This window comes from Fulvia fulva, chromosome 11 (assembly GCF_020509005.1).
Source record: "Fulvia fulva chromosome 11, complete sequence".
NCBI classification, from domain to species: Eukaryota; Fungi; Ascomycota; class Dothideomycetes; order Mycosphaerellales; family Mycosphaerellaceae; genus Fulvia; species Fulvia fulva.
In genome coordinates, this window is record NC_063022.1 from 1183363 (window position 1) to 1196490 (window position 13128).

Below are 13128 nucleotides of genomic sequence, written 5' to 3' on the forward strand. Positions count from 1 at the left end.
TCATCATCCCACCACCGCCTCCCTCGCTCGCGCAACCTCCGCCATGACCTTTGACTTCCGAGAGTTAGAACGTCCCTATCCTCCACGCTCTCCAAACTCCCTCGCCCAGTCCTCAAACTCCTTCAAGCCCTGTTTGCTCACTGAAGGTCGAATGTTGACCAGACTCGCTTCAAAGTCTTTCATCTGTATTGGTCGAATGTCATCGGGTGACATGTGCAGTAATCGTTCTCCCAGGGATCGGAGTGGTCCCATTGCTGCATCTTTGGCGAGTGCTGTGATGTCGGAGCCTGAGAAGCCATCTGTGAGTTGGACGAGGACTTTCATGTCGCGGTCCTTTAGGCTGTGTCGTTGCGCAGCGAGCAAAGTGCGGAGCTGTTGCTCGCGGACAAAGTCTTCTGGCAGTGGAATGTATTGCCTCCGCACGAATCGTCGTCTGGCAGCTTCGTCGATCGCCCAAGGTAGGTTGGTTGCAGCCAGAACCAGGACTCTCGATGCATCGCCTGTAGTGGACTCACGACCAGCTGCAGCTTTCTGTAGGTCAGACCAGCCGATGAGGAACTCGGTTTTGATCCTTCTTGTAGCTTCGTGCTCGCTGCTACCACCTCGACTGCCCAGTAAAGAGTCAATCTCGTCGACGAAGATGATACTCGGCGCAAGCTCCTTTGCCAGGGCGAAAAGCGCGCGAACCAGCTTTTCACTTTCACCCAAGAATTTCGACGTCAAGCTGCTAGCTGATATGGCGAAGAACACACTCTTGCTCTCGGTTGCTACAGCACGAGCAAGCATTGTCTTTCCCGTTCCAGGAGGTCCAAAGAGGAGCATACCTCTTGCTGGCTCGCGGAGACCCATGAATAGGTCTGGCCGGAGGAACGGATAGACGACAGTCTCTTTGAGGGCAGACTTGGCGATGTCAAGACCTGCGACATCGTCCCAGTGCACCTCATCACCTTGAATGACAATCTCGTTGAAGATCTGCTTTGCTGCAGCTTCGTCCACGCCCTTCGGTAGGTTCTTCATGACTTTCTTCACCCGCTGCTCCCACACCTGCTCTTCACTCGGTGATTCTGCATAGTCGGAATCCGGAGAATCGTCTGTCGTGGGTGGGGTCATCGCTCGCGCTGGTACAGGTTTGCTCTCGATCTTTCGCTTTGCACTCGGCCTTCGTGAAGCTCCACCTGCGCCGCTGCTCGGGAGGTGATTCTTGCTTGTGGGCGGTATCGTATTGTCGAGTCTTTGCCGCTCCGCCATGGCGTTCACGACGCCCGCGACTCTACCGCCAACGGCTTTGCGCTGTATGGCTAGCTTTGGGCTTGTTCTCGCAGGTACTGTCTTGCCAGCTGCTGATCGTGATGGCCCATCAGAGTCGGAGTTCCGACCACTAGGTTTACCTGGAACAGGAGGGGGTGCTCTTTTTGTTCGTGCGGGCGAGCTTGGATACTCCTTCATATATGATATCGAAGTCGGTCCTCCCATCGAAGCTAGTGTTGCAGGTGGTGCTTGTGATTGATTCGACGTCGGTGGCGCGGAGTGGGGCGGGGGCGGAGGAGCCTTTGCGGTGTCTACAGAGCTGTTGCTGTGGTTGAAGGCTGCTTGTGCATAAGGATTCATGGTAGGATATTCAGGGTATGGAGGTGGGTAGCTGCGCGTCTTGTTCAATCCTTCATGATCACTGGTGCTGTGCTGCTGGACATAGTCGGACGGACTGGGTGGTCGTACGAATGCATTGTCGGATGCCCTCCTGTCTGGCGCCATCGCGTTGTCCTGCTTTGGTCGTTCCACCAGTGATCTGGTATACGGGTCCCATGATGTCGCTGTCGCAGCCGAGCTAGTCGCGAGATTCGAGCTTCCATTCTGCGGCAACGATGGCCTCGGTGGACGTCCTGACCAGCTCAGACTCGCGGCGCTGGCAGCGGCTGGTGGAGGCCGACTGCGCATACTACTGGCCATCTTTCCGCCTGACGACGCCCGGTCCTTGTTACCCGCCCGTAATGTCTTCAACATGCCGCCCTTCTTCTCCGGACTAGGTGTTCTTGCTCTTGAGCTGTCGCCAACAGGTGTCGTCAGATTAGATGACAATCCAGGCTGCAAACTCCTAGTCCGCGGCATATCATCTGCTGAGCTCTTTGTGGTGTTATACGAAGGTCGTGGAGGTTGCGCCGGTCGTCGTTCGGTGAATGCTTGAGGCTTTGGAATGCTCGCATAAGTCGCTTGCGGTATGGTATCATTGCCCAGCCATCCAGGAGTACTACTTTGACCATTCGACGATGACTGCTGTATCGAAGCCAAAGACTCCCTGCTCTTAGAAAGGACGTTCGGGCCAGTGCTGATGTCTCCTCCCGCCGCTGCCTTTGCTTCCTCCGCTGCTTCCAGCCGGCTCTTTCGCAGTGCTTCGAGCAAGTCTACCCGTTCCTTACACTGCAGCTCCATGGCTCGCAGTGAATCCTGCAAAGCCTTCTCCGTCTCGGATCGTGGTGCGTAGTTGGAGGGCATCTTGTAGGCATTGTGGTAGTAGATCTGGTCGAGTGCATTGCGCCAGGCTCGCAGCGCTTCGGCTTCATTGTTCTGTGGTTGTGTGGTGGTCAGTCGCGATGCAGCGCGTGACACAGCCTCTCTCCTCTGCACACATACCTGCCCCTCGAAGTAGATTGCTGTTGAGCATATCAGGTAGCATTCGTCGTACGTCTTTTGCATCGCAGACGAGGGTGTCTTTCTCATCATCGTGGCCGTTTCTCTCTCATGGAGGCATGTGCCTGGGGTGCAAGAGTAACATTAATGTGAATGCCCAGCCGTCGAAGTCGTGGTCGTCGGGCTGTCTTTGGGCGCAACTCAACTGTCCCTACGTCAGACCCGGCAACGCTTGCGCTAGACGAAGGAAATCGGCATCCATGATCCAACAAGCCACACTAGGATGACATGCGCCACGGTTCACGGTTCTATATATGTTTCATATGTTGCATTACACCTTTCATCGGACCATCACCAACATTGTACAGCGCTTTGAGCATATCGCGTGAAGTGAATGTCGCAGGCGATGCGAGCCTGGCGTCCAGCATCATGCGCTCTCAGACTTCGTAAAGTCTCACGCCCCTATTCTGCAGCAACCACTCTGAGATATCCCTTGCAAAAGCCAAAAGCCATTGCAGAACTTCTGCATAAGAATGAAGCATCAGATGATGTACAGATCGACGGCTGGGTCAGATCAGTGCGGAAGCAAAAGCGCGTTGCATTCATCGCATTGGGTGATGGATCAGCAATCGATCCTCTGCAGGCCGTCTTGAAGCCGGAACAAGCTGCAGAATTGTCGCATGGAACCGCAGTGCGGCTAAGAGGATCGTGGGAACCATCTCAGGGAGGAAAGCAGAGCTTCGAACTCCAGACCAAGGAAGTCGCAATACAAGGCGCCAACGATGCTGAAAGCAATCCATTGCAGCCGAAGTTCCAGACTGCAGAGTACTTGCGAACTATACCACATCTACGGCCTCGAATCCCAGCCAACGCATTATTGCTACGCCTGAGGTCGCAAGTGATCGCAAGCCTTACGCGATGGTTTGGCGAACAAGATTTCGTGCAGACTCACACGCCTATCATTACATCCTCCGATTGTGAAGGTGCGGGAGAGGTATTCACAATCTCGTCGAACGCTTCGAAAGACTCACCACAAAAATCCGAGCCCGAAGATCAAGCTCAGGTAGAGCATTTCTTCAGATCCCCGAAGTATACCACAGTTTCCTCACAACTGCATCTGGAAGCACTTGCGCAGGCAGTGAACAGAGTCTGGACCTTGTCACCAACCTTCCGTGCAGAGAAGAGCGATACAGCTCGACATCTGAGCGAGTTCTACATGCTCGAGGCTGAGCAATGTTTCGTGAGCGACTTGAATGCAGTCATGGATGTGGTTGAAGGCATGATGCGAGCCGTGGTCAATGACCTAACAGCATCAAAACTGAGTCAAGAGCTGCTCCGAGCACGAGAAGCATCTGCTAAGGAGACAGATACTGACGATCATGTGGCCACGAATGTCGCAAATCTGGAGGAAAGATGGCAAGGGATAGTCTCTGCAGACGCTTGGCCTCGAATTACCTACTCAGAGGCCATCAACGAGCTGAACAAGGCCGGCTTCAGCTTAGCATACGAGAGTGGTCTGGAGACCGAGCATGAGCGCTGGATTGCACAGCATCTCGGCCAGGGTAGGCCCGTCTTCGTGAGGAACTATCCAGCCATCCAGAAACCCTTCTACATGCTTCCCAACGCCAGCGGCGGGAGAATAAGAGGTACCGACACGGTGGCATGCTTCGATCTGCTTGTGCCTGATCTTGCCGAACTGGTTGGAGGGTCACTTCGTGAGCATCGTCCGAGAGAGCTGCTGGAGGCTATGCAGAAGAAAGGCCTTGCAGGAGGTAACCTGGACTGGTATCACGACTTGAGGAAATATGGAAGTGTACCGCATGGAGGCTTCGGCTTGGGCTTCGATCGACTGCTGTGCTATCTCAGTGGTGTTGGCAATATTAGAGATGTCGTTGCTTTTCCACGATGGTACGGCAGGTGTGAATGCTGATAAGGAGTTTTGCTGTTTGACTAGCCTTCGCTGCTGTCGTGCGACATCCGCAATAGCACGAAGCTGGGATGTTGACTCCCAAAGTTCTCCGCGGCGATAGCTTGGCTGGGAGCTCGATCAATCAACAACGCATCTGAAAGAAGAAATCAGGTGTGAAGAAGTGGTGTTGCAGCGATACGGCGCCACGCGGCAGAATCTGACCACATCGCTCGGAGTATGTAAGCACAACGAGAGAAGTGCAGCATAACGAAGCTCCGAGATACCCGTTGTGGGAAGACTTCGTCGCAGGAAACTAGCAGCGAGGCTAGATTTTATGCACCAGTCTCCGGTCTCGCAAACCTGCCAAACGAAGTGAGAGGCGCGCCAGCGGACAGCGATCTTCCCAAGGTCTGTGAGGATGGCGAACAAGGAACGCGTCTGTTCATGTATGGTTGTTCAGTAGATATGATAGCCGCGTCTGTCGTCAAAGAAGCAACGCAAGGTGTGCATCAATGCATAGGATAGCCGATGAATTAGAGGAGCAGTCGCTAAGACAGGTAATGAGTCAATGAAAAGGTGGTGTGCAACGCATCAATCGGCACTACAGAGCGTGTGCATTGACTCTGATGGCTAAGCAGGACCGAGGCGGTAAAAGTGCAAACTTTCCTAGCATCTGGTCTGGCTGCAGCGAACTGCAGAGAGAGTTTCGCACTGTGAGGTCCTCCTCTACTGTATACCAGACATCACCACACACACATACGTACACCGGCCTTGCCTCTTGTGTCTCTTTGTTCGACGCGATCTTGCACGACCGACGACCTGTTTCCTGCCCCGGAGATTCGACGCTCTGATCCGCCGCCCATCGCTGGATCTGATATCGGCACGCGAGAGCTCTCCAGCAGCCAGAGCAATTCCCATCGCATGTCGGCATCATCAACACCAAGCATCGTGGGAGCGATTGTTGGTTCGCCAGGCCCTATGGCGGCGCATGATAAGCTCTTGCTGGAGGAGCAGGAAGAATACGAGTGCGTGGCCATGCAATTGCGCACACACAGGGCCGACGATGTACTGACGCGTGCCTCAGCTATGAATCGCTTCCACCTAACTTCTCGCTGGCGGCCAACATGGCTGCCGGCGCCTTCGCTGGCATTGCAGTATGTGCGCCGGACACTGGAAAGGGGTATCGACGCTGACATCGCTGTAGGAACACACGGTGATGTACCCCATCGATCTGCTCAAGGTGCGTTCGGACTTCCGGACTACGAGGCCAAGGACGGCCAGCTAATATCTCCCATACAGACGCGAATGCAAGTGGTTAGCCCAACTCCCGGCGCGATATACAGTGGCATCGGCAATGCGATATCGACCATCTCAAGAGCTGAGGGTTACATGTCGCTATGGCGAGGAGTGTCCAGCGTGGTAGTCGGAGCAGGTGCGACCCCACGAACACTCAGAAACCACGCCAAGCAGACATTGACAACTGTACAGGTCCTGCGCACGCTGTCTACTTTGCGACGTACGAAATGGTCAAGCAAGCGATGGGTGGCAATGCCGTGGGCCACCATCCGCTCGCAGCTGGTAAGGGCGAAGAAGCAAAATACTGAATAAGACGAGACTGACACAGTATAGCCTCTAGTGGAGCAGCAGCGACCATCGCCAGCGACGCCTTCATGAACCCATTCGACGTGATCAAGCAGCGAATGCAACTACACGGGTCGACATACCGCTCCATTACCGACTGCGCGCGAACCGTGTTCCGGAACGAAGGACTCCGCGCATTCTACGTCTCCTACCCTACGACTCTCACCATGACCGTGCCTTTCACCGCACTTCAATTCACCGCCTACGAATCCTTGACGAAGTTTATGCAGAACCATCGGAAATCCGGCTACGACCCACTCACGCATTGCATCGCTGGAGGTACCGCTGGTGGTGTCGCAGCAGCAGCGACCACTCCATTGGATGTCATCAAGACACTACTACAGACGAGAGGCTCCTCAACGGATGCAGAGATCAGGCAGTGCAGAGGGTTGTGGCCAGCAGCGGGCATCATCTGGAGAAGAGAAGGCATGAACGGGTTCTTCCGCGGCATGAAGGCACGCATTATCACGACGGCACCAAGCACAGCTATCTGCTGGACGGCATACGAGTTGGCAAAGGCGTACTTTATCCGCGTGGAAGGAGAATCATGAAAGGTTCCACCGCAAATTCCATCGACATTGCCTCGGCAGACGGGCTGAAAGCCGCGCTCCGTGCAACATTCGGGCTGCGTTGCGCCAATGCGCACTCGCCGTGCAACTGCGCTTGAGTCACAACGAGATGACGTGTCGCGAGCAAAATCGTACGAAGGAACCAGTCTGGCCATACCGAGAATGCAGGCGACACCGGAGACAGCGCTCGTAGGGCACGTGCGAGAAAGAGAAATGCATGACACGGCGCTTGGAAAGGACAACGGGGAGGAACTTCTGGGAAAAGTCAGCACTCGATACGCATGATACCAGCTCGAGGACCTATGCGAAGAGATTGCTGGGATGCTTCCTGGCAGACGGCGCAAATGAAATCTTGGCGATGTGTTGATAGATCTGAGCTTTACAACGACCAGTGGGTAATGGTCGATTAGTGTGTACATATGCGAGTGAGAAGCGCCATGCAAGTGGCTTTCACGTTAGGGCGTCGATGCCATTATTCCACTGTCCTGAGGTCTTGGTCCGCAGTCGCACTTTGAGGCTTCCAGTTTGTCTCGGGCAAAGAGATTCGTCTCAGGCTCATGCCATTCCGTCACGGTACGTACATCATAAGATTCCTCATTCTGGTCGTTCGTCGTTATGTTCTAACCATCCTTCTGTACAGTATCCACAATTTGAGCTATCATACAGTTCTCGTTCGACTCCGCAGCATCTACTGCTTCGCGCTCAACTTCTGGTCAAGTCACGTCTGTACTGGTATTCATGTCGCATGCTGTGACACTGCGGCTTCTCGCACCAATTTGAGCTGCTCGCTCGCCGGTGCCCATATACTTCAATCGAGGAATGCACCCATCACCCTATCCCTGCTGCGCTCTCGAAGCAGCAAAATCATCTTGATCGCCCGTCCCGAGTCGTCGTATCTTAACACGATCACTTTGGCTCAACTCAGTCTCTCTGTTCACTCACACCTAACCTGGGAGGACTGCGCTCACCGTTCAACTCTCACACCCTCCAGCTCCCGCTGCCCCGTCTGCAGCACATTCTGATTCTTCGCATTCGCCGCAGCCGCCTTATTCACATCCTTCCTCGGAAATCGATTATCGATCTCGCTATTCAGCGTCCCTCGCAGCGTCTCACCGACACCATGGATTCCTTTCGCGGCGGCCTTGAGGTTCGCGAATATGCCGGACTGGTTTTGCTGTGGCTGAGGTGTTAGACCTGCGGTCGCGCCGGCGTTGGAGTGCGTGTAGGGAGGGGAGCCACCCGTCGTGGTAGGGGAGACCGGGTGCGAGGAGAGGCCTCCTCCTAGTGGGGCTGGAGCGTTGGGACCTCCTGCTCGGGCGGGATAGCTGAAGTTTGCGCCTCCACTGAAGCCTTGGATGGGACTCTCCGGGTCTGGCTCACTGACTTCGCTGATGCGTTGTTGCGCGAGTGTCGATTGACCAAGGTCGCGGGACCTGCGGTTGGGACTGCGCTGCGGTACGTTGGGGTTTGGGTCGAGTGCGCCCGTAGCCGACATTGGTGGTGCATTGTTGACGTCGCCGTAAGAGGCCTGGGGCTGGAGTGTTTGAGCGGTAGGTGGTTGCACAGCGTTGTCTGGCATTTCGGAGACATTGCTATCTCTGTGGCCAAGATTTGGGGCTCCAGGCTGCAGTGAAGCGCTGGGCTCAACGGCGACCTCTGTGCTCACGGGCTTGCCTCCTTTGGTTGTCGTTGTTGTCGTAGTGGTCATTGTAGTCGTGGTCGTCACCACTTCACCCGTGTTGTCGTCGGTAACGTCCCCAGTCAGCTTGTTCAACGTGAGGTCCCTCTCTGCGCTGACTCCAGGTATTTGCCCATGATTCTCGACCGGGACGGTGTTCGTCGACGTATCCCCGGACATGTTGCCTCCGGACAGTGGCGTTGCATCCGTTTCGCTGTTTGCGTACGCAGAGTCTTGTATCGATGAGTTCTGCAGTGACGGGTTGGGGTTGAGCGCGTGGGTGCTATTCCCAACGATAGGTGAAGTTATGACCGGCTCGTGCTCTGTGACCTGACCATCCTTGGACTTTTTGCTGCCGAAGAGTCCACTGAGTCTTCTCTTCTCCTTCTTCTGGGCTGAATTTGGCTGGAGCGTCTGCTCTGGTTGAGGAGTAGTCTCCTTGCGGTCCTTTCTAAGCTTCATGTCTTTGAACATATGGTACGTGCGCCGTACAGTTGATGTGGGACTGTGGGTTCCTCTGGGAGACGTGAAACACAAAAAAGCAATCAATCTAAGGTTACTGTGTCAGTGATAGAAGAAGAGGTATACGCATCAGCTATTCGTAAGGTGTGCCTCAAACTTGCAGCAGCTCCATCGCTCCATCCGAGTGATGTCACTAAGGCTGATCTCTGCCACTAACGTCTTGCACACGTCGCGATACCTGCTTGCGCCACATCTGTTTCCTTGATCGAGCGCAAAGTAAACGAGGAGGACGTCGAGTCAGTGGCTGCAGTCTCGCGATTGTGGTGTTCCGGCATCATGTGTGGCTGAATCTCAGGGAGCGTAGCATCGCAGTGGCGCTGGGTTGCTCGTCCAGCAGCAGACTCGCGGCCGTGAATGCTGTGATACGCGTTACGAGGCCATTTAGGTGTATGCCACTCGTGTACTGGTGGCATGTCTGGTCTTTGTGCCGGAGTGGCGGTGCAGTTCTGTATGAACCTACTTCACTGGGATACCAAGACAGCACTATATCGCACGTCTTTGTCAGCCCATCGTGTTCGTGGCCCGTGTATCTCTCATTCGCCCCGTGAGCGCGATGCTGTCGTAATCCATTCGGGTTGCGATATGTTCATGTCTCGGTCGCGTTGCTGGCATATCGTGGCGTTGCTGCCAACACAGTTAATCTCATCGACTGGCTTCACACTACATCCCGAGGCGCCGTAGACTCTCGTGATGCTTCCTAAGATTGGCGACGGTGTTATAGGCTGTCTGCAACACACCTGTGGTCGGTATAGCTGTGTTCGTGGTTGATGTTGTTCAAAGAGGTTGACGTCAAGCACGAACGATGTGGCACAAAGTTGAGGATCTCAAATGTCGATTGTCGAAGTGACCGGAAATACGTACGTCGACAGTACTCGACAAATAGTAGTTGCAACAGCATCAGAACAAAACAGACAATATCATGTGGTCGCGATGAAATGGAAAATCGATTCAGAGCAAGTGCATGTGTTGTATTGACGATGTTATCGCCGTCCCATGACTTTAACTAGCACGCTACCATAAGAGCACTAGCTGACTGTACACACACGAGTCATGAGTCTATAGTCTGTCGAGCCTTCAGAGACCAAACACCACAACGCCACGCCCAGTGGTTCCACAGCAGACTCGTTTAACTTAGTCCAGCTGTACCGACTCTCATACGCTGCTCGACTGGTACGAGTAGACCGTCGCGATCCTTGCCAAGAGCAGTGCCCTTGCTCCAACCCATCTTCTCCATCATGCGATGGCCAAAGCTGTTCGAGCTGATCTCCGCAGCACCAGCACCGACCAGCTCGCCATGACGAACAGTAGCGGCATCAAGGCCACCGCCACCACGTCCACCACCACGACCACCTCGAGTGCTTCCTCGTGCATTCCTCTTTGCTATTCTGGTCGCCTTGGTGTTGGTCAAGAAGCCACGAGTTGATTCCTTGATCACATCGTTGAACATGCCTTGATCGTAGATAGCTGTGCGGCTAGTCTTTGTGACGACAGTGAAGCGCTTCTTGCCGGCGCCTCGCGAATTCGAGTTCAGGTTTAGAGCCATCGCAATCTCGTGCAATGCCTTCCTATCGATCTTAGCCATAGGTGGGAATGCGCGTTCGCGATGCTCGTCGCTTCGCAAGAAGTCTCTGAGCTCGTCGTGGACTTGCTTCATGTCCATGCCGAGTGGGTATCTTTGACTCAGATCCGCCTTGCCCTTACGACCGGCAGAGCCGAGCAGGCCTTCACGTCGAAGTTCTTCGCGTTCGGCCTTCTTAGCAGCCTTCTTGCCCCGATCAGTGTCCCACTGGCTTCTTAGCTCTTCTTTCAGGTCCTCATCAGACAGGATCTCAAGCTCTTCCGGAAGCTGGCCCTTTCTGCCCTTCTTTCTTGGACGCAGCGAGGGTCGCTCGTAGTCCATGATGTCGAAGCCATTCTCGCCATATTGATCGACAGCGTCTGCGAGCATGGATGCATCTGGGAAGTTCTCCTTGCGATCACCTCTATGACGGCGCATGCTAGGCGTCTTGGTAGCATGGCCGAAAGAATACTTGGAGAGGTCACCCAAACCAGCACGTGCAGCCTGGATGTCGCCAAAGCCATCATCTGAGATGTCCATGCCATTGTCGAGTATCAGCTCGTCCGAGCCCATTCCAAGCTCTTCCTGCTTCGCCAGTAGGCGTGCAACCTGCTCATCCGTCATGCGATCTGCTCGGCGTTGGCGCAGGTCATCCTCATCTTCCCACTGTTCGCGTTGGGCATATTCCAGCTCGTCCTCAAGATCAGAGGAATCCATGTCGCGTGAATCGTCAGATGACAACTCATCTGGATCGGGGTTCATCTCGCTGTCATCCTCATCCTCCCAGTCGGAGACCTCATTGAGCTTGTATGTGCCCTCCGGTTGGCTGGTAGTCTTCTTGTGCCTGGGTAGCAGTTCACCATCGCTTACTGGCTTCCCATCAACCACCATTGCTGGCGGGAAGCGCGAGTCCACATTCAGGGAAGCCAGAAGAGCGGCATCGACATCGTCGGCGCCATCCAGCGCCGCCTGCGCCCTCATGTTCATCATGTAGTCATACGTCGCTTCACTGTCGCTCGCATCGTCGTCTGATGTGATTGCTGCGCGCATGGCACGATTGTCTTTCTTTCTTCCGCGCTTGGTCCTGCGCTTGGATGACTTCGAAGATTTCGAGCTCTCATTCGAGGCAAGCTCCTGAAAGTCGAGCTGCGCCGCCTTCTTATCGCGGAGAGTTTTCTTCCAATCCGCCTGTAGTGAAGCAATAGTGTCTTCAGCGCCCTTCTCGTTCTCTTTGCCCTTGGGGTTTGCGAACTGCACCTTCGAGTCTTTAGGTGGAGACTGCTCGAGCCTCTTCATTTCTGCGGCAGATGGGCCAAGGTCAGGTCGTGGCTTGCCCTTGTTCTTCTTCCAGTAGGGTGTCTCTGGTGCTGGCTCCCAGGCGTCGTTCGGCTGGCTAGGCTGCTTGGTTGGCCGAGATCCCCAGCCGCTTGGGGGTAGTGTCGATTGTCGTGGAGCGGTGCTGAGTGCGTTCAGTAAGTCATCTGTCACATGTGGACTTTGTTGTCTGGACGAGCGAACTGGGGGTGCTGGCGTAGGCTTTGCGGATCGTGTGACAGGATTGTTAAAGATAGTCGGCTTGTTGCGGCCGCTGAAGACAATGACCTCTTCGCTAGAGTCTGATCGCGCGGGTGATGGTGCTCGCTTGACAGGACGCTTGCCATTGGCCTTCGACTTGCTTGCCAGGCTTGCGTCGCCAACAGTGTCCACCACGAACAGGTTGTCCGACATGTCTACATCTGCTGGACGTCGCTCCGGGCTCTTACCAACACCAATAGTGTTCAGATCTGAAGTAGATGCCGTCGCGGTGTCGTCCTCGAACTGTATGTGCGACGTCTGGATGTGCATGTTCGCCATGCCTTGCTCTGATATCTCAATGTCCGCCTCCATGATGTTTGTCTGCAATTCACTGTCGTCAATATCCTCCTCGTCCTCGTCCTCACTATCACTATCGTCAAGAGCAATATCGCCGTCTGTGTCTCGAGGTTGCGGTAGTGATGATGTGTCGACGCCGGCGCTGACGAAAGAGATGCCCGTGTGACGAAGCTTCGGGGCGGCATTCGCGCTGCGGGGTGTGAAAGATGGGCTGTTCTGCTGCGCGAAGCCACGAAAATGGATGGGCGTATCCTCATCTGCAACAACATCTCAGCAACTACTACATGTCGAGGTGGCAACAGTATGTCTAACCCCAATCACTGTCTGCTAGCATCTGCTGCTGAGCATAGCTCGGTCTGGGAGTGCGAGGTGTGTTGCCTCCCTTTGCCTTCTGCTTCTGCTTCGCGCGCCCGTTCTGTGCCTTCTTCTTCGCCATCGTGATCGCTGTCTTGATGCAACCGTCTTCGAGCCGTGCACTGCGGCTGTGTCTAACAGTCTACGGCTAGCAATCGGTCACTCACAATAAGCAATGAGCGACTGCGGTCAGTCTAGCAGAATGGCAGAGTCGATGCAAACAATGAAGTCCAGCTCCACCGCGAGAGGACCTCTGTAGTTCGTTCCCTTTGACACGATGTGGGCTCGATGACATGCTTCACCCTTCATGCTTCGGAGTCAGATGCGGCTAAAGCTTATCGCGCCCGAACCCTGCATCTTCGATCCGCGCACGGGCAGTGCTCTCATCCATCTGCCATCT

The 13128-nt window shown here is 54.7% G+C and overlaps 5 protein-coding genes across 5 annotated transcripts; 2 read left to right on the forward strand and 3 right to left on the reverse strand.

Moving 5' to 3' along the window:
* Window positions 1-75: 75 nt before the first annotated feature.
* Window positions 76-2718, reverse strand: CLAFUR5_12843 (uncharacterized protein; the record flags this gene model as incomplete). The annotated part of the gene is made up of 2 exons (XM_047911991.1): window positions 76-2562; window positions 2629-2718. The coding sequence occupies 2 exons, from the start codon at window positions 2716-2718 to the stop codon at window positions 76-78; spliced, it is 2577 nt and encodes an 858-aa protein (XP_047767820.1).
* A 301-nt stretch (window positions 2719-3019) lies between these two features.
* On the forward strand, window positions 3020-4555 carry CLAFUR5_12844 (Asparagine--tRNA ligase, mitochondrial; the record flags this gene model as incomplete). The annotated part of the gene is made up of 1 exon (XM_047911992.1): window positions 3020-4555. One exon carries the CDS (start codon window positions 3020-3022, stop codon window positions 4553-4555), a length of 1536 nt encoding a protein of 511 aa, XP_047767680.1.
* A 900-nt stretch (window positions 4556-5455) lies between these two features.
* CLAFUR5_12845 (uncharacterized protein) lies at window positions 5456-6726 on the forward strand (the record flags this gene model as incomplete). Its single annotated transcript, XM_047911993.1, has 6 exons — window positions 5456-5559; window positions 5619-5688; window positions 5739-5774; window positions 5834-5966; window positions 6023-6112; window positions 6164-6726. The coding sequence occupies 6 exons, from the start codon at window positions 5456-5458 to the stop codon at window positions 6724-6726; spliced, it is 996 nt and encodes a 331-aa protein (XP_047767679.1).
* An 851-nt stretch (window positions 6727-7577) lies between these two features.
* Window positions 7578-8896, reverse strand: CLAFUR5_12846 (uncharacterized protein; the record flags this gene model as incomplete). Its single annotated transcript, XM_047911994.1, has 2 exons — window positions 7578-7674; window positions 7713-8896. The coding sequence occupies 2 exons, from the start codon at window positions 8894-8896 to the stop codon at window positions 7578-7580; spliced, it is 1281 nt and encodes a 426-aa protein (XP_047767682.1).
* Window positions 8897-10070: 1174 nt separating this feature from the next.
* Window positions 10071-12810, reverse strand: CLAFUR5_12847 (uncharacterized protein; the record flags this gene model as incomplete). The annotated part of the gene is made up of 2 exons (XM_047911995.1): window positions 10071-12631; window positions 12687-12810. 2 exons carry the CDS (start codon window positions 12808-12810, stop codon window positions 10071-10073), a joined length of 2685 nt encoding a protein of 894 aa, XP_047767681.1.
* Between the last annotated feature and the right edge of the window lie 318 nt (window positions 12811-13128).